General features: G+C 36.2%; 2 protein-coding genes across 7 annotated transcripts; both read right to left on the reverse strand.

Moving 5' to 3' along the window:
* Positions 1 to 2,910: 2,910 nt before the first annotated feature.
* LOC113692835 (fe-S cluster assembly factor HCF101, chloroplastic-like) lies at positions 2,911 to 12,175 on the reverse strand. Of its 4 annotated transcripts, XM_027211414.2 has the most exons (16): positions 11,836 to 12,175; positions 11,602 to 11,715; positions 8,887 to 9,029; positions 8,752 to 8,802; positions 8,255 to 8,410; positions 7,710 to 7,853; positions 7,491 to 7,633; positions 7,124 to 7,193; positions 6,902 to 6,997; positions 6,662 to 6,751; positions 6,414 to 6,467; positions 6,072 to 6,195; positions 5,455 to 5,579; positions 4,039 to 4,161; positions 3,531 to 3,599; positions 2,911 to 3,431 (listed from the first exon to the last, which is right to left on the reverse strand). In XM_027211414.2, exons 1-15 carry the CDS (start codon positions 12,158 to 12,160, stop codon positions 3,531 to 3,533), a joined length of 1,827 nt encoding a protein of 608 aa, XP_027067215.2. In that variant the 5' UTR covers positions 12,161 to 12,175; the 3' UTR covers positions 2,911 to 3,431. The 4 variants fall into 4 exon arrangements, with proteins under 4 accessions (XP_027067215.2, XP_027067216.2, XP_071908756.1 ...); XM_027211415.2 differs by lacking the exon at positions 6,414 to 6,467; XM_072052655.1 differs by lacking the exon at positions 4,039 to 4,161.
* A 1,394-nt stretch (positions 12,176 to 13,569) lies between these two features.
* On the reverse strand, positions 13,570 to 23,639 carry LOC113694008 (VIN3-like protein 1). Of its 3 annotated transcripts, none has more exons than XM_027212839.2 (5): positions 23,460 to 23,639; positions 21,861 to 21,920; positions 16,312 to 16,951; positions 15,390 to 15,700; positions 13,570 to 15,316 (listed from the first exon to the last, which is right to left on the reverse strand). In XM_027212839.2, the coding sequence occupies exons 2-5, from the start codon at positions 21,889 to 21,891 to the stop codon at positions 14,100 to 14,102; spliced, it is 2,199 nt and encodes a 732-aa protein (XP_027068640.1). In that variant the 5' UTR covers positions 21,892 to 21,920; positions 23,460 to 23,639; the 3' UTR covers positions 13,570 to 14,099. The 3 variants fall into 3 exon arrangements, with proteins under 3 accessions (XP_027068640.1, XP_027068641.1, XP_027068642.1); XM_027212840.2 differs by having other exon boundaries at positions 13,570 to 15,292; positions 23,460 to 23,631; XM_027212841.2 differs by lacking the exon at positions 21,861 to 21,920 and having other exon boundaries at positions 23,460 to 23,634.
* Between the last annotated feature and the right edge of the window lie 295 nt (positions 23,640 to 23,934).

The following is a 23,934-nucleotide window of genomic DNA, read 5'->3' on the forward strand; positions in this document are numbered from 1 at the left end:
GAGAAAACTTATATTAAACCAAACCAATTTGAATTATTAGAAATTAAAGGGCAAATAATAACAGGACACTTGGCGTAATATTAGAGGTGACATTGAATTGATATAGAAAATATGTCATCGAGGATCTCAAGTGATTTAGATGTGGTGTAGGAATCACGTGTAACATATTCTACGGTCATACAAGTTATAATGACGTACGTGTAGTGTACGTCATTATAAAAAAAAAAAGAAAAAAAAGAAAAAGTGACGATGAGTAATGTACAATGGTATAAGAAAATCTATATAATTATTTGGATTCACATATAGCAATAAACCCATAAACGAAGTATTTGCCCCCTTCACCCGGCAATAAAGGCTGCTTTAGTAGCCTTTAAAGTTATATGACTTCAAATGCATTGCATGTTAATTTCCTTAATGCATTTCCCCTGCTGATCGAGGCAGACAAATTAAGAGCATTAATAGGTAAAGATCTTGTTGGTAGAAAGGCCACCCTTCGCCGGGCCGCAAAAGGATTCTTCACAATTTCAAAGATGAAACACTACTGATTGTCCATAACCGCAGAACAGATTTAAAATGTCAAAAAGGTTGGAAATCATTGTCCATGAATTGTACAATACAGCGTCTCTATCTGCTGCTACGTATCCGCCCCACGCAACTTTAGAGCATGCATGGCCCTTGCCGACGTACTCTTGTGTGATCCGTATCATTTTTATTTAGTATGTTAGATTTTCTGAAATAGCTCAGCATTAATGGCTGGCTATAACTCGTTCCAGGTGTTATGAGAATGTGAAAATGAATACTACTGTATCAAAAACTCAGCAAGACAACCACCACCTTCAAAATTGCAAATCATAATTACTTTCTAATTTCAAGTAAAGGGAAGATATAGTAATGGTTCGCTTTCATTCGTGTCATTTCATCTAGAAGATTTAAGCCTCGCCTCGGTCTTTTGCCATCTTAAGAAGCTGAACCCTAAACTTTCTGTAAAATTTGGCAACGTCCGAGTAAAGAGCCACCTCTGTTTAGGCTTTCTTCACCGGGAAAAAAGGCAGTACTACTACAGAGTATAGTCGACCCAAAAGCATGCAAGGATGACTTTCTTGTTTAGTGAACAACTCGGTGTAGAGAGTGCCATCTACCTAAATAAATCATGCAAAAAAAAAAAAGAATCTTGGTTTCCTATCTTTTGCTAAAATAGAAAAATGAAAAAAGAAAGGATGGAGACAAAAATTGACCCCATGACAGCTCATAATTCTCATCTTCCCACTAGTTGGGAAAAATCGAGTTGAAAGGAGATGTTGTTTCATCCAATTTGCACGCGTTAACCACGTAATGTGTGAAGTTACTTTGTAGTTACTAAAGAAAAGGGAAAATCACATTTCTTAAATTAGGATTTTTGTTTCCCACAATACCACCTATTTTAAAGATTGCAGAGACTTAACATTTTTGGTAACGGTAATTACGACTTAACATTTTATAAATAAACGCCCACGAATTTTATAAAGATTGCTGCCACCATCCTTCCTTGGAAAAGCCGAAAAGGCGCAATTACTGCTACTATTAAACATTTTGACCCAAAAAAAAAAAAAAACTACTACTACTATTAAACACGAGGATTTTTCTAATGGCTTTAATATTTGTAGTTGAGAATCTTAAATTAGGATTTTTGTTTCCCACAATACCACCTATTTTAAAGATTGCAGAGACTTAACATTTTTGGTAACGGTAATTACGACTTAACATTTTATAAATAAACGCCCACGAATTTTATAAAGATTGCTGTCACCATCCTTCCTTGGAAAAGCCGAAAAGGCGCAATTACTGCTACTATTAAACATTTTGACCCAAAAAAAAAAAAAAATTCTACTACTACTATTAAACACGAGGATTTTTCTAATGGCTTTAATATTTGTAGTTGAGAATTTTGGTCCCAACGACAATATTTAAGGCTCATTATTGCCGTTTTGTCAACAATTGTAGGGTATAGGGTGGTGATGATCACACACACCATTCTCTTTTTTATTTCTTGATTTTGGGTCAAAACGCACGTGAGAGACACAAGGAGTCGTCAAGATTTATCTTTCTTTGGTGGCTTTCGTGGTTTTTTTTTTTTAAAAAAAAATAAATAAATATATGGGTTCCAAAAAAAAAATATAGGGAAAAAAAAAGGCCAACCATGTAATGTTTGATAGGATGGGGGTGGATGGTTCAAGTCATTACTCTGATGTAGCTCAATGTGGAGGGGGAAAAGATAAGAGTAAACGTACATATAAAATGATGGAAATAACACGTATTGTCGTTCAATTATATACAGATAATGTGCATAAATGTATTGATCGGATCTTGTTTGATATCATCCATCAGCTTATCCTTCACAAACAGAGATATTTTCGTGGAAAGCTCTCTTGAGCTCTGTATCTCCTTTATTTTCTCCTTTATTTCTTTGTCATTTCTTCCATTTCCTTTAACTTGAGTCCAAAAATTGGATTTCTCCTATTATGAATATAACCGAAAGAAATTTAAAAGCATAGGGTGAATGACAAGGATCTCTATCTCTGAACATTGCATGCAATTATCATAACCCAAATTCTTGTGCGAAGAAACCCACAAAAAAAAAAAAAAAGAAGGGTTATCAGCAAGAGAGATTACCCCTACACTCGAACTGAAGCTTGCTTTAATTATTTTTTGTTTTCTGGATATTCATTCCAACATTTGGTTAAGGATAATTAATATGCAGACAAACAGATAATAATACTACGGGGGCTTTGTTCCTGCAGCCCGAGACCCTCGTACATCCATTTACTGATCCCTAAAAGGTGAAGGGATTTGTTTTGGGTCCTCGGAATTAAATAGGATCCTCAAAATCCTAAATATACTACTGCTGATAACCTTTTTGATTCAGACTCGATGAGACGACAAAAGATATGTGGCCACTTCGAATTCCCCAAAGGCAGAGAATACCAATAATTTAAGAACGCTCACAGCTGGAGAGCGGACAAGGCAACACTCGACAGGTTGAAGATACAGACATTTTTGGTGGAAATTTAAAGGATAGTAGCGATGCTATATTATTATTTGCATCACCAAACAGGCGTGTTCAATAAATTTGCGTGGGGCTTTTGTCACGTATGAGCAAACATTAGCCATATATCCATCTTTTGCTATGGCCCTTCCTCTGCAGCTAAAAAAAACTTGTACAATGCTGGATTTGACCAAATATGGTACTGTATTAACTGCTGATGTTGGAATATCACCAGCCCTCCAACTCTGAATCCAATGCTAAAAGGGCAAAAGCATTTGATAACTCGTAGTACTAAGCTTAGTAGCTTGCAACTGCGCCTTTCATTCATGGTGTTTCTTATCTATCAGCTGTAGGTTGTACCAGAGAGTCTTTATCTGAAGAAGTAACCCTCTTGTTTGCCTACTTATACCTGCTCAGGGAATATATATATACAAAAAGGGATAAGACGCAAGTTGCAGAAAATTATTAATGAATGCTCGTATAACATGAGAGAGATTTTTCTACGTACCTATGCAGGGGTAAGTTGTGGAACATCCACCAAACGCTCCATCTCTTGCAGCTGGTCATAGGGAGCTATCTGCACAGCATAAACAAAAGCAACTCAAACTCAAGTCGGGAGCACCAGCATCACAAACGGGCATTGCAATAGTACATAGAAGTATAAACCTGCATTAACCTACCCCTAAGCAAAGCTTGTGTTGTCAAATTCACTAGGATGTTAGACATCAATAATATTAAGGTATCCAATTCTCCCACCATAAATATATGAATCATACTTTGCTATTGCAACTCTGACATGCAGCATCATTCAACTCTGCCTGATTTTAGCATCATTCAAAATTCAGGCCACGGTCTTCTGATTTGCAAAATGTGTGGAAACTACGTCCTTGAACCAAAACAACTTAAATTTTCTCTATTATCATCATTTTGCCGGGAAGATAGAATTAACGGGATAGGGTCTCCTTAGAATGTTATTTCAAATATATTGATGTAGTTAAATCAGATAGTCCAAACACCTGGCTAAATCCATCAGGCCAAGTTATCGAAACAGCATAATTTCCCATAGGCCGAATTTCTTCAGGTTCAATGTCTTCTGGAATATCAGTATACTGTAGCTTCTGCTCTCCAGTCCATTCATCCTGTGGCCATCAATGGCAAACGAACCACTAGTTAAAATTTCAGTAATGGAGGAGACTGACAAATAGAAAATTGTTGTGGGAGATGAATTATTGATTATAAAAACAAACGATGAGCGTGTCAAGGTCTCTCTCTCTCTCTTTCTGATAAAGTTGCTTTTTGTTTGCATCATCAGGACTAAAATACTGTCACATTCCTTTCCTTCTCGCTGTCCAAAAAGAAACTGTGTGTTTGCTTTCATCAGGGCATCACCAGAATTAAAATATCACCACAGTTCCTTTCGGCTAGGTTTCAAAAAATTAACCAACTTGTTCACATAGTATCATTAGGATCTAAAATGCTAAAAAAGTTGCTTTCAGCTTCACTAGCCAAAAAGTAGCTTTTGGTTTGCTTTCTAACAGAATAAATAAAATACTATTCAAGTCCCTTTCGCCTTCTCTGTCCGGAAAGTAACACTTTGTTTCCTTTGTATTATCAGTACCTAAAATAATGGAATAAGGATATAGGATTCCTTGTGTATATCCATCTTCCCTATCTCCTGGCTAAGCTGGCCATTACCCATCAAAAAATATCAAAGAAGTTACTTTCTACACCTTATTATACACCTGTCCTAAATCAGCAATCTTCTTTCCGTTTGACTTTTTAAGACTTGTGAGAACTTGAAGACACAATTCCTATTCTTGTTTACAGAAACTGATTAATAGTGAAAATTTTTTGTTGGATGAACTAAGCATCAGGTAGCAGAATTATACTACAAAACAAAAACAGAATTTCAGGGTTACAGCCAACAAAGATATACATTTAACAAGAGGACAGCTGCTATAAGACAAGCTATTGGTGATAATAGGAGGACGTGCAAAATCTTCATGGAGATCACAGAAATCCTGAGTTCTAAATTTAATAATGCTGGAATAGACTGTTACTGTAGCTTTTTCCATCAACATAAACTTCTTGGTGGTGACAAGGCACTTAGTTTAAGAGCATAAACTAATCTTGTCTATGCCTCAAGCTATTTTAACAAGACTTTTATACTGATCTAAATTTTCTCAACACCTTCACTCACCGTCATTAAAAAGGGGTCATCACCAAGTGTAGTTGTGTGAATTGGGAATCGTGTAAGATGGATAGGCAAAGGGTATCTCATCTATGGACGTGATTCTAGACAGAAGCTGACTCTGAAACTCAATTCTATTACCCCATGGAATCTTATATGACCATTAGCCTCTCATGATTGCTCACATATCTTTCAGAAGGGGAAAAAAATAAAACTTGCAGAACAAGATTTCACTACATACCACACTTTGAGCTGACTGATCATTTCGTCTTACAGTTGCAGGATGCAAATAGAATTCTTCATCAGAAGCAGGAACTTTGACCTTGATTACCTTGATAGTTCTGTCATAAGTTACAGCTGTTGACACTGGAAAAAAAAAAAAGGGTAATCTGATTGTCAAATGACATAATTCACAGTCAATGTCAAGTTAGTTGGTAGAGTAACAATCCTGCCCGAATGGTGGTTTGATTTCATAGAAAATGATAAATAAGGTCAAACAAATTTGGCTACAAAACTCATTGTCATGCTAAGAAGATTCATGTTACTTAAAATTTTCACTCATCCCCACCATAATTGTGTGAAGGAATTTAAGAAATATGATATCTTGAAAAAGGTTTTCTCTTTGTAGAGATTCCAGAAAACTCAAGTCGAGGCCTAACAACTTGCTAGCATTTTCTTAGGCTAGAGGACTTGCTATATTTTCACACTTTTTCACAAGAAGCAACTTCTTCAATCGACTCCAAAAGCATTTTCTTAGGGAAGAGGACTCGCTACATTTTCATGCTTTTTTACAACAAGCTACTTCTTCAATTAACTTCAAATTCTTAAAAATAGAAAAAAGATAAAAGATAAAAGTACCTTGTTGACGGATCTTGGCACACTGTTGGACAACGCAGACCCCTAAGTCTTGAAATGTGCTGGCAATTTCCCCTTGAGGGTCAGCCACCACTTCTGGCACTCCACTATCTCCAGAAGCAGATAGCTGTCACATTGTTTCCTTTCTTATTAAGAGAAAAATTCTAGCCATTGGTTCTCATGTTCTATCAAAATTTTTTAAGTTTCCATATAGAAAAAGTAGTCATGGATTGAGAACTAAACAGACTTATATGAAGTCAAGGATATTTCACAAATATAAACTTCTTAAAACAGACCAGCTACAAAATGGTGCTTTCTAGCCAGAATTGCAAGAATGGCACTTACACTTGGTCTAATAGGAAGATCAAACAAATGGGGGATTCCAAATTGCTGAACAACCTGAACAGATGGGGATAAATAATTTAAGAATTCATGTCTCCAAATTATATTTGACTTATCATGCTAGCCATCATTTTTGCAAATATTTTGTCATGACACAGTTGCGATGCCACTGTTCATCCTGGTATATAAGTTATGACTTAATGTGTCATAGAAGGAGCAGATAAATATCAGATTTTGGAATATGTATAAACCTGAGAACCCGAACCTCTACCAAAAGGGTAATACCGTTTTCCATCAGCATCAAAGTGGCACATATTTTCAACTACAGCAATACAAGGCACCTGCTAACACAAAAACACTCAATAACAGAAGGTAACTGAGCAACCAGCATACAGTGATGGGAAAGTTTCAGTAGATAACATGTGGAAGGTTAAGATGACTGCATTTGCTTCAAAATACAATAATAGCACACATAAGTAACAGAACCATACTTTAAGCTTTGAGAACATCCGAACTCCCTTGGCCACGTCTATAAAAGCAAGCTTCTGAGGTGTAGTAACGATGACAGCAGCAGTCAAAGGAACAACCTGGTAGTTGAATTGAACTATAAGATGTAATGGATTTTAAAAATTACGGTGACAATGTACAGAATTATCAATTAATATTTTACAGAAAAGATCCAATAAATGAGTACCGGGGCATTAAAACATCACCTGGCATAAGGTAAGTTGAATATCACCAGTTCCAGGAGGCATGTCAACCACAAGATAGTCTAGTTCCCCCCTGCATAAAAGTGAGAATTAGAGCATAATATCAAACCAAAGCACATAAGCATATCTTAAACAGATCTGACCATTAACATAAAACTTCCAATTAGCTCTTACTATATTACTTTTCCTAGTTTAAGCAAACAAATTTTTGCCATGTGATAAGCTGGATTCAAATCAAAGAGGTGCCAATTGGAATGAACAATATCTACATTATGTGATTGACCTTTCCTCCTAAAAGTTTAAAACATAACATGCAATAGCAAAACTTCCAAATTTAAGAGATCTAATCTAAATATTATGCAAGGCATACCATTCTGTAGTAGTCAGCAGTTGGTTGATAACTCCAGAAACCATTGGACCTCGCATTATCGCACGCCCTTGACCAGCAAATCCAAAAGATACTAACTTGACACCCAAGTAGTCAGTTGGAATGATGGTTTTCTTCTCTGGGTTCTGTTAGATGTCTTTCGCTGGTTATAAAAAGACCAAAAAGTATCACACAGTTTCTCCCAAATAACTGGAGAATTACCATTTCTAGCAGCCGATTTTCAGGGGAGACCATCGTTGGCAAGCTGGGACCATAAACATCTGCATCAAAGAGACCGACTCTAGCACCCATGCCAGCCAACGTAAAAGCAAGGTTGACGGCAACAGTTGACTTTCCTACCCCTCCCTACAGTAAATGCAAAGCTATTGTAAGTGCTAAAGACAATGTCATAGTAAAGCTACTAAAAGGACTCAAGACAATAATAAGCATGATAGCAGTTGAAGATAATAATCGGTTAAACACCCAAGTTAGATGTTCAAATCAACTTCTTCAAGTTATCTCAACATTAAGAGTCCAAGTTTCACATATTCAGATACTAGTACAGAAGTCCTATATTGCTTTAATCCGAAAAAAACAAGTACACGGGCAAGGTCCCATCACTAAAATTTCTACTTTGAACAAAATAAAGGAACTCATACAAAATGTGTACCCATGCAGATATGTGTACTCATACAAAATAAAGTAATGTAACAAACAAATCAGGTTCGTAGAATAGCTAACCAACAGAGAGATTGCACATGCTTTACCTTGCAACTCGAAACAGCTATTATGTTTGATATTGTTTGCAGACCCATTGGAAGTGCCCCAGCAAACATAGGTTTAGCTGGTTGTGCTGACATTGTAACATTTACTTTTCTCACCCAGGGGAGTGCTGCAACTACCTCATTAGCCTTCTGTTCAAACTGTGGAAAATGGATTTTTACTGTGTGTCTATGATATATTCAAGTCTAATTAAGAAAAGAGTCACTCTCACAGAGCTCTTTGAAGGGTGGGAGGAGGGGGTGGGGGGGAGAATACAACAAGTTGTCTAAATATATCATTTCAATAAAAAGTTGATCAAAGAATGTAATTAACGGAAGAAGCAGAGAAAAAGAGAGCTTTGGTTAATGTGAAAATCTTTTCACCAAAGAATCCTGCTGCAATGGACTTAAGCAAGAACAGAAAGTAATAAAATTAAATAGTATGTACCACTGGATACACACATCAATTCTTGATCAAACAATGGTGGTTGTGTTTCATTTACCATGTCCTTGATTGGACATGCTGGTGTTGTGAGCTCTAAGCGAAATGAAACCTGAGATTGAGTTGAAATGTTGGGTAAGGACATTAAACACTAGCTACCGGCTAATAAAGTGATTAGATTCATCTTTCAAAAGACCTCTCCCACAGCCTCATTGACTAGAAGATCTTTAACAAAGCCACATGAGACGATGTCTGTTCCAAAGTCTGGATCAATTATCTGGGATAAGGCTTTCAATACATCAGACTCTGCTGTGTGGAGTGATACTGTGGAGGCATTAGCTGCAATATTCCAAATAATTGTAATTATTGTAAAATGTAACACAGACAAACTTCAAATATATTAGTATGTGAAGAAACACTAACTCAAAGAAATGGACTTTAAAAGTAGTTGGTAAATTGTATCAAAGGACAAGAAAATAAAGGCTCAACATGTTGGAATTATCCCTTCACGGGTGCAGCATTGCCAATCCACTACACATTAGAAGTTTGTAAGGTTGATATGCAATGCAGGACAAGGAGTAGGGGAAGTGAGCTTTAGAGGTCGAGAGAGGGTGAGAAGAAACTAAGTCAAGAACTAGAATAAAGGAACTATATAATTTCTTTTATTTTTGGGTTAATTACATTTACCTCCCCTGAGGTTTAACCAAATTACCATTTACTCCCTGAAATTTAGACAAACTACAAAAAGGTCCCTCAAATTGAAAGATGTATAACAGATACACCCCTCCCGTTAGTCTGTTGCTGTTGACTGTTAAGATTATAATGATGCCATCATACAAATTTAATGAAATGCCTAGATTGCCCCTAAATCCATAACCTTCCCCTTCCCTTTGTAGCTTTTCTTCAAAACCTAACCTACTCCATTTACCACCGTTGACATAACTATGGCAGCAAAATCATCGAGATATATTATCGATACCCACTTTCATGATCATTTTCTTGGTGAGCACATTTTCACTGTCAAAATCATAATAAATTTATAGAAATTTAATTGCCTTCATTTTTATTATTCGCACATTTTCACTGTCAAAATCATAATAAATTTATAGAAATTTAATTGCCTTCATCTTTATTATTCGCACATTTTCACTGTCAAAATCATAATAAATTTATAGAAATTTAATTGCCTTCATCTTTATTATTCCCATAACAACCATCCTTTTAACTCCGTTATAAGCAGAGAAAAAACCCATTTGATAATATCAAACCCAATGACCAACTACAGATATAACCCAGAGTTGAAAAAATGATTATTTGGAACTCTAAACACCCGCATGAATCGAGTCAGATCCTCGTTGATAACCGTTAATTCCTCACTGCCAATTTGAGTGAGTTTGAGATTTTACTCGTCTCTAGATTGATCGATGTGATTGTGGTAGTTGCAGAGAAGGGAAATACAACAAGCAAGATTATTGGCCGACAAAGGGTTACAGACTTGTAGAGACTCTTTTGTGGTGGATTGAGTGAACCTTTACATTGCTTCTATAAATTTTCTTTCATTGCTCAATTGTCGGTTTCCTTTTTTCACTCTACTTTTTTTTCCATTCCTTTCTTTGCTTTTCACATTTTAATTTCTTTTTTGTTTTCTAGGCTTTCCTTCTTTCTTCATTTTCTTTCTTTTGTTCCTTTATGCACATATTTTATCAAATTTGATTATTACATGCTTGGTTTTATTTTTTTCTTTTATACTAGTTAAAAACTGTTTTATTTAATTAGCAAACTCTTAGTTTAATTTGTTATTATTGAAACCACCTTCGATTTTTTAACAGTAAGTTTTCTCTAACTACAAGTTTTTACAGAGAGGGTAAATATGACATTTTACTACTTCTATTTAAGTGTCTTTGACGGGGTTACTTAAAAAAGAGGTACTTGTAATATTACTACACCACATGCATATAATGGTAGTTTGGTCAAACCACAAGGAGGTAGATGTAATTAACCCTTAAAAATTTGATGGAAATCAATAAGGGTTATTCAAACTTTTGGCTATTTCCGTTACTTATAAGTGACAAAAGTTAGTGTGGGGGAGGAATCTATTATTTGGTCAAATCTTAGGGATCGATTCATTATTTGGTCAAACCTCAAGGGAGGTAAATGTAATTAACCCTTTATTTTTAGGATCATAAATCTCACCTAACAAAACCATGAAAGTTGATAAACTCCTAATTAATCGAATCCTTAGCAGTTAGGAAATGGAAAGCATAAAAAAAATCATATTTAAAAATATTCCTCACTTTCAATGAGATCCCATAAACCTAATTTCCTGTTTCGTGAGTCTTTCATCGCCGATACTACATACACATGAGACTTCAGGACATTCTTTTCCACAAAATTAAAGGAACCTTGAGAAACCAAAATTATCACGTACTAGAATAATATCATTTCCACAAAATTAACGGAACCTTAAGAAACCAGAATTATCCTGTAGTAGAAATGACTGTTGGCTATAGTTGTCAGTGATCATGCCCCTGAAGCCTAAAGTCGTGTCCATCATGAATAGAACGATATAAACTTTAATTATTCGTTTAGTATTTTGGACTTCAAATTGGATTTCGTAAAAGGAAAAAATGAAAGGCTGAAATCAAATGTGAACAAGAACAATGGTTTCAACCACTCAATGCCAAGAAAGAATTTAATGCAAACCAACATCAAACAACCTTTGATTAAACCATTTCTCTTCCTTTTTCCCCAAAAGAAAAGTGAATGATAACCAGTAATGAAGTTGTTGTCGGGCAGAGCTACCAAAAGAGAAGAATATGATACTTCTACGAACTCTTATAATTCAGGAAATGTACCGAAAAAAAAGTGTTTGCAATTGCGGGCTTTCTTAGGAGAAGATGGAAGAACTTACCTTCAACAGAGGCAGCTTTAGCAGTGATGGAACTGAAACTTGAGTGGCCAAACGATGCCCACAAGCTCTTTACATTTCTATGAGATAGAAAGGAGCTAGAAACTGCATGTACACCTACAAAAGCACAAGGTACAATTGCATCTTAGTAGTCTAGTAACAAGTAGTGATAGTTCTCATGCAGGCATTGAAAACGTTAAAACTGAGTGGGATCATAATGTGGAAGGAAACTTTTACATGCTTTCGGTTGAAAAGTAGAGTGATGAAATGGGAGTGTAGGAGAAGATGAAGTGTGAAGAGATAGCATCTCTTTCGAATGCTTCTCTCTCCTCCTCTGTGTGTGCTTGTGTTGTCTGTAATAATATACAATCAAACTTCTTCTTTTTTTTCCCTTTTGGCGTGAGCAATTCCGATTGGGATAGAGGAAGAAGACTGGAGAATGGAGGAGATGGCTGAGCAGACTGCAGGGTGATGAGGTTAAACTGTTGAAGGTAAAGACTAAAGAGCAAAGAGATGATGGCCTTAAAGAAGGGGGGAAAATATGAACCTCACGTTTATCCATGCCACGTCATCTTTGTAACGGGCTCATCGCTTTGCAGCAGCCACAGAATCCATTGACAGGGGACCCGCTGGATTTACTTATCAATTGGCTTCATTTCAGCAGAAACCTTTTCTCATGTTTTGCTTTCGATGGGTTCATTTATTCACACATCGAGTAAAATAAAAGACTAAAAAAGAAAAGTCGATCGAGCTGATGATAATTGCAATTTTGAGTTGTTAATACGGTACCAATGGGGTAAAATGGTTCAGCTTGTCAAAGGTTTAGAGGGATCGAATTTAGATTTTTCAAATTTATACTATATACACATATATATAAGATCATGACATTCATGATTTTTCATACCATGTACAAATCCTATCAAATAGCATTCAAAATTTGCATTGTGATACGTTTATTTCAACAAATTTATACCCAAAACTTCTTTCCTCTTCCGTAATACTTTTAGTTGCGATTGAAGTGCCTTCCTCGCTCATTTTGTCATCTTGGCCAGACTGATCACTGGTCATATTATTGTCCTTTCTTGCCACGTTTAGAAAAATACAGGACGTGGTCTCTCATCTGCAGTCAGGGTAAGGCTTTGGGAAGGCAAGACTCGTGATTTGATGGAATTCTCCTGCGGACACCATAAACTTTGCGTGGCTTCAACTAAATCATATTGAAACAAGAGTTACGACACGTCGTGGAGGTTTTATTTACTATTTAGTTTAGTGATTATCAACTCCGAAGAGCCCTTAATCTAAGGGTCAAAACTCGATATCCCAACATTTATAAATCTTGAGTTTAAATCCTCTTTTCTTCTCTCCTACTAAAACAGATTAAAGAAAAAACAAAAGTTGCCTCCCAAACACAAATTGCAATAATAGAAGAATAAAGTTTCTTTTCACTTAGATTTTGATACCCCAAACTTAACAAATATGTTTGGCTTCTTGGACAACAGAGTCGTTTTAAGTGGTTGATTTTGATCAAGTTTAATTTACCACATCTTTTACTAGCCTATCACCACTTCAATGCAGAGAAATATGGACCAATATTTGATAGTGATTTGATTATTTTTATATCTACATTTTTGGTTTAGTTATTAAGAGCACATTGGTAATCTTGTTAATTTATGACCATTAATGGGGACATTCAATGTTATCAATCTAATAGGGGTAAGTTAAATTTTAAAAATTTCAAGAGAGCTAAATGACATTATGAAAAATCTCAAGGAAGGTTTCCCAAATTATTCCCAAAGTTCAAGTGCCAGATCAGGACTTGCAGAGCATAACTACACGTAAGACCATTTTCAGGCACTTCACCCTTCAAATTGTTTATGTTGCGCAACGATATCCACCACAGTGTATTTGCACATGAAAAAGCTCCCTGGCCTCGCAGTTCAATCAGGAAAATTTCCTGAAGAAACAGATAAATGCAACAAAATTGGATAATAACTTCAATCAGATCTAATGCAGTTTACAGGCGTTTAACTGCTGCCTAACTCATACGTTCCTGCTAAAACTGCAGGAGCCATGAAATCCTTGTATTATCCAAAACAAAGATATAAGCTAAAATAGGTGAAGATGTCTAATAGCACATGAGATCTTCCACCCTTCTACACTAGAATGCACTGAAATTAATGGCATAAAATGGAACTTTGATAATTAGTTCAACTTCTCCAAAATGTGATTATGGTTCAGAAAATGCCTAGTGTTCCTACAATCTGATATCCTCCCAAGGATTAAGGCCTCTTCCTGTGGAGAAATAAGGATTTGTTACCATACGGCAACCTGAAATCTTTTACCAGATCACCTTGTCCGCAAAATAAATGAATCACTTCACCTGTGACTAGGAAAAAATGCATGTACAATGAACGGTCAAGATGATCAGCAATAATTTATCAGAGGGATGATAAATGGTAAGTCAAACTGCTGATTATTACTTCCTCAACGCCCCCGTTAACCTAATGCCAAAGCCTGCTGCAGAAGCCATTTCGAGGCCTCTTGCTTGATATTATATCAGTAAACGAGTCAACCAATTGTCCAGCCAAGCTACTTGGATCATCAAGTAGAGTTTGAATAAAAGTGTTTACCACCCTGCGTTCTTGGTCGGTTGATCTCAAGCTGAACCACGTAAGCAATTTCAATCTAAACTCCTTTTCTATGAAGCCTTCACACTCCAGCCAGCGTATGATCTTGACACAGTACTCAAAATTCTCATCCAGGCAACCCGGTCCATTCCGCACTCGAAATGGTGATCCATTTATAAGAGTGCTATCAGAATCATGTGTCTCTCCATTGCTAGCTGCTCTCTTTCGGCTTGCTTCCACCTTAGAGTCGACAGCAGGCACCTCTCCATTCTGCCCATGGTTCCAGTTTTGGGAGTCACCACTACCATGCGACCTTGCTACACCATTTTTCTCAATGTCATGAGAAACTGCATCATCATCTGCCTCAACAGTCCGTGCTAAAGTGCAACCATTATCTTCATCTCTTGATGACTCAATTAGAGGAGCTGCCTCTTCATTTAGATCGGGAACTGAAGCAACATTTAAATCAAGTTCACGTGAAACAGATGGGACGTCTTCTTGTATGCTTTCTGGTTTAATAACTTTACTAACACTACTACATCTAACAATATCTGCCCCACAGAATCTCTCAAAACAGCCTTGTTCTTGAGCCCAAGCCAGTCTCAAGATCTTTCCAAGGTCCCTGACTTTAAAACCGGAGTCAGATTCAATGGCAGTAGGAGTTCTGTGCTCCATCTCAGCACTTGAGCTGCCTCCAGAATCTGGATTCTCCTTCCTATGGCTATGATTTTCTGCAACTGAATTGGAATTCTTGTGAATTATCTCTCTGCTCTTGGTGAAGCACTTGGCCTCAGAGTGCCCCAAGTCACCTCCCTCCATATAAGAAACTATGCGGAAGGAGTATTCGGTGCAGGGCTGCAAATTGGATATCAAAATCCTCCTTTGAGCTCTTGGAAATACACAAACAGGCTCCTTGGTGTAATTTTCTTCCCTACTCTTACAATACCAAAGCTTGTAGCCCTTGACATCATTGGAGGATACACTAGAAAGCTCTATCAATACAATTACAACTGAAGTAGATGTTACTTCCTCAAACAAGAATCTGCAAGCAGCAGGCAGTGAACCCTCTGCCAAAATTGGAAACCAAGCGCCTTTTATCATATATGACATGCAATGTTTTCTCCACTTAAGAAACAGTAAATACGCAAAGACAGCTAGTAGTACCTCTGTAATCTGCGGTGGCACTGGACTTTGAGGTCAGCCATTCATCAGCTTTCTCAATGGCAAGGGAGCAGAGCGTCTGGACATTGCCTGCAACAGAAAGTCTGCTGACAATTCCCCTGGCCATCTTGGCAGAAACTCCATTAACTGGGCCGACCTCTGTTTCTAACTTGGCCTTGGCTTCTTTAATAATTTCATGGAGTTCTTTAAATCTGGAAGTCCCATCCAGGAGCCTATAACTCAGAAATATCCGATAGCACAGGACGTCCACTCGACGAGCATCCTTCGCTATATTTAGCTGTTTCTTCCAGTATCTGTAAAATCAAAACCACAGGAAAAAAAAAGTGCTATTACCAAACCAAAACAGCTTCTAGTTGATCTCGAACTTCATTCATTCTATTCTTTTTTAAACTTGATTTCTGTCATTATTTGCAAGTCACAGCAGAAAATAGTAGGTAAAGTTATCTTTCATTAAACAGGAACAACCCAATATGAAGAATAATGTTTGTACCATCTTGTCTTTCCACTTAACAGGATAAGCAAAAATTTGAATGCAAATTCAAAGGAAAAATAGAATGTCAAAGCAAAAACAAAGCCATAAAAAATTACAGTTAAGAAATGACATCTAGTAGACAGAAGTTTGTTGGTTTGCTCAAATATTTAGGTATCACTGCACATTTTTCTGTTTGATTGTGTTTGATGTATATTGATCAGAGAGCTTGATCCTATTTCAGATCTCTGAGCCTGTCAATGTTTATGCTTTGCATTTCATCGTATTCCTTTCAAGTTTCAACTTGATTACACAATGCTTGGGGTGAAACAGGACGGGTTGGTTTTGTCAACAACAGCTCTGAAACTCGTAGATCACGAAATTATTTTTGTTATTGAAATATCCATAAGATGATTATCAAAAGAGGCAACTTACCCAAGTATCCCTGAAACTTTACCACAAGCAGCACAACAATAGCTTCCATCTAGCTGCATCAGTTGTCCAAGATCGACCACCCCCACCTTCCCACGTTGGAGAGCACATTCAATGTGGCAAGATAGGCCACAGTAGTCCCCCTGGCCAGATTCAGATGCACATTCTAACCAAAGACTTGGATCCTTGTTGTCATCAAATAAGTGACAAATGCAGCAAGAGCACCGCTTACAGAATGTGTCTTCTATGGAAAGAGTTGCTCGACATGCAGAATTTTTGCATATCCATGAATTCGAACATTTAAAATCAGCACATTGTTCTGTTGTGGGGGGAATGCGGACAGGGTTTTCAGCCTTTCTATTTTGTTTTTTCAAAGGTTGATCTTTGGGACTTGAAGCTGTTTTCTTTTGATCCTGGTTTTTAATTGGTTTTTTGCTAATTTTTGTAGCTGGTTCAGACATTTTGCACTTTGATGAAGCTGATTGTTTCTTTTCCTTTTCCAAGCAAGTATGCAACAGATCCTTCCTTGCACCAGATTTTAGAAATTCTTGGAGTACCTTGGGGCTTCTAGAAGCATCATCTGACTGTCCATTTTTCTCCGGAGTGCTGTGCACACTGGAAGATAGACTTTGAATGCCAGAAACTGTACATGAAAGATAACTCAGTTAGGATCCAGCAATCAATACTACAATTAGCCAAAAGCTTCTTTTGTTCAGGTAATCTGGCAAAACTTAATCTTATGTCCCACATTGGGTAGTTAGTAAGGGTAGTTTAGGAAAAACATAAAGTGACAAAAATTTGTGCACACCAAAAGTTCCCTCTCCCTTTATATATATTATAGATGTCCCACATTTTCTGCTTGTTTGCATAACAGAAGGTAATTTTATCCTCTCCGCAATGAATTTTCAATTAAGAAAGAAAACTAGTAAACAATCATCTTTAACAATCTTACCATAATTTACTCAGAAATCCAGTAAATGCAGCCAAAAGACTGATAAGAAGGCTATTACTTTTATCAACTATTACAAAATAATAAAATTAATTATACTCCTCCATAGTTTGTCAAAAAAATTTTAAAAAAAATCTCCTTTACAATGCAAAATATGATTAAAGAACAATAAGTTAATTTCCATGCCAGTCTTCTTTGTTCTCCAAGCTTTGTGGAGCAAATATCAGTGGAAAAGTATTACAAAACCATAAACAGAAATGAAAATGGCTTCCCTCCATGTGCAGACATGCTTTAGCCAGCAGTGAAATCAAATGTAATGGATCAAAGAAGCATGTGCACGCGACATACTCTAGCGCAGAATTCTTATTCTAAAGGCTTCTTAACCTTTTCTTTTTTCCTAATAAACAAGGATATTAACAACAAACAATAAGAGGAAAAACATGGATCATTGTGCTACCACAATAGAACCAACTACTGAAGATGATATCAGCCGTTTGCTGTTTGACCCAAACCTATATTATGTGATCAAAACTAAACAGACCCAGAAAAAAGAAAAAATACTAACTGTTTCTCTACTAGTAACCCAGAAAAGAGCAAAAATACTAACTGTGTTTCTGCTAGTAATAGTAGACTTGTTTAGGAGAGCAAACCGCAATTACTGGAGCATCAGAAGATGTTGCACTCGAACAATAAGCAACATAGCCTACAGTATCCAATAAATCACTACTTTTGCTATGTAAGATAAATGGGATCCAATAATTCAAAAAGTTGACCTTATTCAAAAGATATAACAAAATGCCCAAGGATCAATGTAGGAAAGGAAAAGAAAGAGCTCTTTTACCAGCAGAGAAGAAAGAAGAATCAACATGTATATTGGGATTGGTTATTCTTACAACCAGCAGAGGAAGAGGCACAACTACATGTAGCATCTGCAACAGGCCATGAGCAATTGCTAGAACTGTTCCAAAATTTTGAAACAGTAGTTGAAAGTGGAGGGGTTAGGATAAAAGGGAGAGTCAAAGCCAAAAGAGTAAGAATGATGCAAGTACGGTAAAGGGATTCAAAGCAGCACCCACCAATGCCATGAGCGATGTTTGGCTTTTAAAAAAGAGTCCTTTAGAACCCGATTTAACCATCTTATAAGGATTCTCAACCCATAGTTACTACAAGTGAACTACTGGAGCGTGACTTAAGAAACCAAAAAAAATTTAAAAAAAAATTGAAACATATCAGCTAGCATGAAAAGTTAGTTATCAATTGCAGGCCGAAATGAAATAATCAAACCAAATTGATCCTAAGAAAAAATTCTACATTTTGGATCATCTACTAGCTCAGATAGAATACTCCAACAACCACCAGTTAATGACACAAATATAAGCCACCTGTTCTGATGATTCAATCATAAGCACGTGTCACCCAGCATACAAAGAAAAGTAAAAGATATTTTATATTCTCATAAAATTCATACCAAACAATCATTTTTTTACTTAAACAATGAGGTAATTAAGAAATATATCATGTCCTATAATTCATACTGAAATTTTGCATTAAACAAACATTATGACAAGGGAAAACTAATTACCCTAAGTGACCAAATGAAGGCATTAATGAGATCAAGCTGCACATTAGCCAGCATTTTTTTTCTTTATCAGCAAATTTAATAGTAAAAAGAGTCTGACTGATCAACTTTGTCAGCAAGATTCCATCACGAAGTTAACTTTCCTATTTCTAATTCATGTAAAGGGTATATGAAATTTTTCTTAACTCGGCCAAATCATTGATCATACAGTATTTTCTTCTGCTAGAAGCTTACATGTCATGAATGTTAAGATAAACTTGAAGCCATCCAAATCTTGTAATTAATTACTTTACCATAAAGTATCATCGATAACTGTAGCATTTACTAATTGCTTTCCTTTTGATCCAGGAAAGGCAAGAATTTATTACTACGACTATCCAACTATGCATCCACAAACATGTAGCATGTTGAAAACATGCTTTGATCTTTTGGAGATACTATAGTGCTCTTCTTTTAATTCATCAAATTTATTTGCAATTGATTTTCCTTGTTCCTTCACTCCTTTTACCCCACCTTATTTTCTTCTTCACTACAGTGGTTGGGGTCTTGCGTATTGCGCTTGACATGCTCAGGAAATCATGCATACTCTACATAGACAAACCCAAAATCCCTAGTGTATAATCACTCAGTATGGGAGAAAAGAAAATAAAATTACTTGACCAGACTAAGATCACGTTGGCTTGTTTCTTAAAGCCAAATTCATCTTCCCTTCAGACCAATTCCCAAAGTAAGTCCTTTGAAACAGACTACAGCGACAATCCTTAAGTTCTTAGATGAGCATCAAAATGAAGTTTACAACATTCACCATTCCACATATCAAGGATGCAAAACCAAGCGGCAGAGAAAGAATGCAAAATCACTAACTTGTATGTTGGGCAAGTATATATAAATTAATAAATCTTAACAAACGTGGATAATGCAACTGACTTCTATCCTCCATTCGACTTAGATATGGAAGCTTTAAGGTCTAAAACCATTAGCATGTGCCTCATTGTGTCAAAGAAAGTAAGAAAAGACTGGTAAGATGATCTCAAGACCAATATCCTATTTGTGATTGATAGTATTCGAGTTAGCGTTGGTGCATTAAAAGATTGCATAATTTATGGTCTTTAATATTTCTTAGCAAGACCTTTTACAGGTTTTAATACAAAATTCTACTCCAATTTCTTATCATAATGTTTTACACTCCATAAACAGGTAAAGCATTATGATTAATAGGTAGTTCATCTCAAGGAAAACATATCAGATTTCTTTGTCCTTGCAACATATCTGCTCCTCTATCCATATTTAATATTTTAAGCTTATGGGGAGAACAGATCATAGTTACAATTTTACCAGTGTAAGAGTAACAGTCAACATGAATCAGAGTGACAGTCAATTAACTAGGCAAAGATAATGTCTAAATATCTGACTATGGAGGTTACCCAGATGTTACCAATTAACACAAGTTTTCAATCTCCAAAGTAAAGGTTCTTAAAATTACATATAAAAATTAAAAAGAACACTTGATGATTGATCTTCTCTTACAAGCTATTAAACATACACAAATCACACAAAGATCAAACCAGCAACATGGTCATACAATCAATACTGTTGACCTTCTTAGCTGCAAAACAAAAAGGTTATAGATTTACTAAAGAACAAAATCAGACCTATGTTCTAGCTTTGATCTCAAGCAGAACATAAAAATGATAGAACCCGACGCAATACACTCTTTAATTTATGATCTTAAACGACCATGATCAACATCAATGACAATGCTTGATCTTCACACACTTAACAATATAGAAATAACACCCTGACCATGCATTTCTTTGAGTATACTGATATATGTTCTTGGTATCAACCCCTTATTACATGAGCATTGCGTTTTGAGCAATTTAGAAAATGCTAAGAATCAATGGACAAAATTGAATCCATAAGTCCACCAATAAAATGGAATTCCTGAAGAAGCTATAAATTACAGCATGGTATCCTTGCCAATTAGGGTTGTTTTACTTTCAAAACATTTGACCTCCCCAGTTAGAAAGACGCAACCACGATGCTTGAACTTTATACCTAGCATGTAATTAAGAATTTACTTCTTCCGGTTATGTTAGGCCCAAGAACTATATGCTCCATCTCAAAGTTTACATTCAGAATTGACTATTTAGGTCACACTGTTGAATTCCAATGAACATAATGCTTAACTATTCAACTTGGCAAAGTTTCATATTGAAGTTTGACAACATACAACTATCTTCTTCACAGAACATATACACCACAGCAAACATCATTTGACTGTCATTATTAATATGGGCATTCAACTTGCAATGAGCAGCATATTAAACTTCTGAAGCAATTTGACATTACAAAATATTAAATGTGCAGAATGTTAGATTATCCCAGTCTAAAACTGCAGAGAAACATGACCACAAAATGCTTTAGTAACTCAAACAGCCAAAAAACAGAGGGAGGAAAGAAACTTTTTGTTTTTAGTTTGATTTTGAGGAAATGAAAACGTATTCTTTGGATAATAGTTGGAACAATAGACAAACATAGCACAAGTGTATTTGCCAAGGCAATAACTCAGGAGCTAAAGGCTTGCACCTTTGCCAAGCTACCGATAGTTATAAAACATTTACTACTGTTCTAAAGAAGAATACAAGGACGATATCAAAATCCTGCACCAAGATTTCCAACCAAAGTCAGACCAAAAAGAAACCTGACAAGCAAATAAAAAGAAAAGAGTGGAATAAACTGGAAACAAACTATAAAATTTGAATCCTTTGTTGAGAAGAAATGGACAAATTGATGGCGCCTTTGGAAATAAGGATACTTAAATAACTACAGAGGTGTTTAAACAATTAGAAACAGGAAAGAATGGTAAGTACACATGTATCTAGGATAACGGTTAATATCCAGGAAAATGACATGCTTTCTCTTCAAATTTTGTTGATTTCTACAAGCAAGTGATTGATACAAAAGCAAATTGTAGCCAGGTGGCAACTTCCTCATATACGAAGTCACACACAACTGTCTCACCTTTAGCAAGAAATTTATCTTCCAAATCCATGCTATGACAAGGACCTGGATGCAATCCCCCTGAAAAATTAAGTAATTTGATGAAATTTCCGCATTTTCATGTGCAGACCAAACTGGCTAGCTTTCAAACAGAGAAAGAATAAAAATGAAGTTTCCAATACAAGAAATTAATTCACACTCTGGCTCAAAAACAGGTTGAAATACACAAATGTCTTAATAGGCAAAAAAAAAGGCTAGTTATAAGAAAATTGAAAAAAGTTGGAGAGGGAAAAATTCGATTATTAGGTCTTGCAGAAGAGCCAAAAAATGCAGCCAAAAGCAGCAAGAGCAGATCAAGATTCATATGTTGATTATACACAAAGGAGTTAAACATCTAGTACTTCAACCACAAACATAATAGCAATTGTCACAGGCACAAAAACAAGAAAGCAGGAAAGAAACAAGCACAGATGCAATTTATAATCAATTGCACTTGAATAATTTACTGCAAGTAAATCACACATGGAAAGAAAACCATTTCATGATAACAAACGTAGACCACCCAATATAGAGAACGAGAGAACATTTAGGTGTTCAATGAACTGCATGACAGCATAAGTAACAAAGTTAAATATAAACATCTCCAGGCTTTTCATGTTTCAATGAAGCGCTATTGTAGAATTGGACTTTTCACTAGACACAATGCTGCAGAACCTTTTGGTCATAAACAAAAACTGGAACCATTAAAATTGTCATGTAGGCACAAAGAACTAACCGTAAACAAAGACTGTGAATCAGAACCTGTAGGCCTCTGAATTAAGGGGGTTTTGTAGTTTCCCATTAGAATGTAATCTTTGAATAGGTCAGCTAACAAGCTCACCTGGCACTGATTGGGTCGGAGACTCAGACCTACTCCCAACGATATGTCCAATTAAAACATGCTTTAAGGGGGTTTTGTAGTTTCCCATTAGAATGTAATCTTTGAATAGGTCAGCTAACAAGCTCACCTGGCACTGATTGGGTCGGAGACTCAGACCTACTCCCAACGATATGTCCAATTAAAACATGCTTTCATCTCCAATAAATGCATATATCTATCTTTTCATGTGATATTATCTACATGCACGGATCATAAAAGAAGAAAAATTCATTTCTTTCCAATTTTAAAAAGTACTTGGTAACAAACCCATCCAAAAACCAATAAACAACCAACAAAATACAAACACATTTCGCATATTTCACAATTTTCCAGATTCTAAAGTCCACACATTGTCTAAATTCAACACAAAATCCCGTCAAAGCAACTTGTCAAGCTCAGCTTTGACCTCCTAGTACTGAAACCAGCTCCAGCACACTATTCATCCACAAATCTCAATAAACAATAAAATAAGCACAACAATACAATAAACACTGCCGGAAATTCCATAAAACGACTCAAAATCACATAATTCACACAATCACAGGCGTATCCCAAACGAAGCACAAATTTAACGCGCACCATGGAACAATTATCACAGATCTGACAACAAAACCATTTAGCAACACAATTTACTCATACTAAAACGTGTAAATACGCATCCCTCAACGCAAAGAAAAGCAATGGAATATCAAAGACTTTACCCGGCGGAGAATTATTAGGGTTTTTGGTGAAAAACGGAGGGAGGGAGGCTTCAGGGGAGGTGAAAAATGAATGAATTTTGTTTGGGAAGCCTCTCTGGCTTTGTTATGTTAGTTGGAGCAGGGTACGAAAAATAAAACTATATTTTAACACAATTTTATATTTCGCTTCGATTTGTTCACTTCTTCACGCACGCTAATTGGAGATGTGAGCTATGAGGGAAGTCACGCGCGGTGGTAGGAGCGTGGGCAAGAATGATTCAGTTGAAAAGTGAAGCAGTTGCTGTTAAAGTACCAAGAGCACCTGGCAATGTTGTGACTTGCCCGTGAGTGGCACGTACCTATTTGGCACGTGAAGATAAGGTAATACATTTAGCTGAATTCATCGTATTCACTTTTACGTATTCTTGGGCTTGTTTTGTAACTCGGCTTGATGCTGAAAATTATTCAGCAGAACATTTTTGAATCTTCAGAATTT

Source organism: Coffea arabica, chromosome 6c (assembly GCF_036785885.1).
Source record: "Coffea arabica cultivar ET-39 chromosome 6c, Coffea Arabica ET-39 HiFi, whole genome shotgun sequence".
Classification (NCBI taxonomy): domain Eukaryota; kingdom Viridiplantae; phylum Streptophyta; class Magnoliopsida; order Gentianales; family Rubiaceae; genus Coffea; species Coffea arabica.

Bases quoted from the DNA above. Each gene is read 5' to 3' on its own strand.
- LOC113692835 (XM_027211414.2), bottom strand. From the start codon at position 12,160: ATGGATAAACGTGAGGTTCATATTTTCCCCCCTTCTTTAAGGCCATCA. The intron at 8,803-8,886 runs GTCTTTTGAAAG...ACTCAATCTCAG, and splicing joins TCAATGAGGCTGTGGGAGAG to GTTTCATTTCGCTTAGAGCT. The intron at 6,998-7,123 runs GTGATGTTTTAA...TTCAACTACCAG, and splicing joins TTCAACTTACCTTATGCCAG to GTTGTTCCTTTGACTGCTGC.
- LOC113694008 (XM_027212839.2), bottom strand. From the start codon at position 21,891: ATGGATTTGGAAGATAAATTTCTTGCTAAAG. The intron at 16,952-21,860 runs GTGAGACAGTTG...TTTCATGTACAG, and splicing joins AGATAAATTTCTTGCTAAAG to TTTCTGGCATTCAAAGTCTA. The intron at 15,317-15,389 runs GTACTACTAGCT...ATATGATAAAAG, and splicing joins TGCCACCGCAGATTACAGAG to GCGCTTGGTTTCCAATTTTG.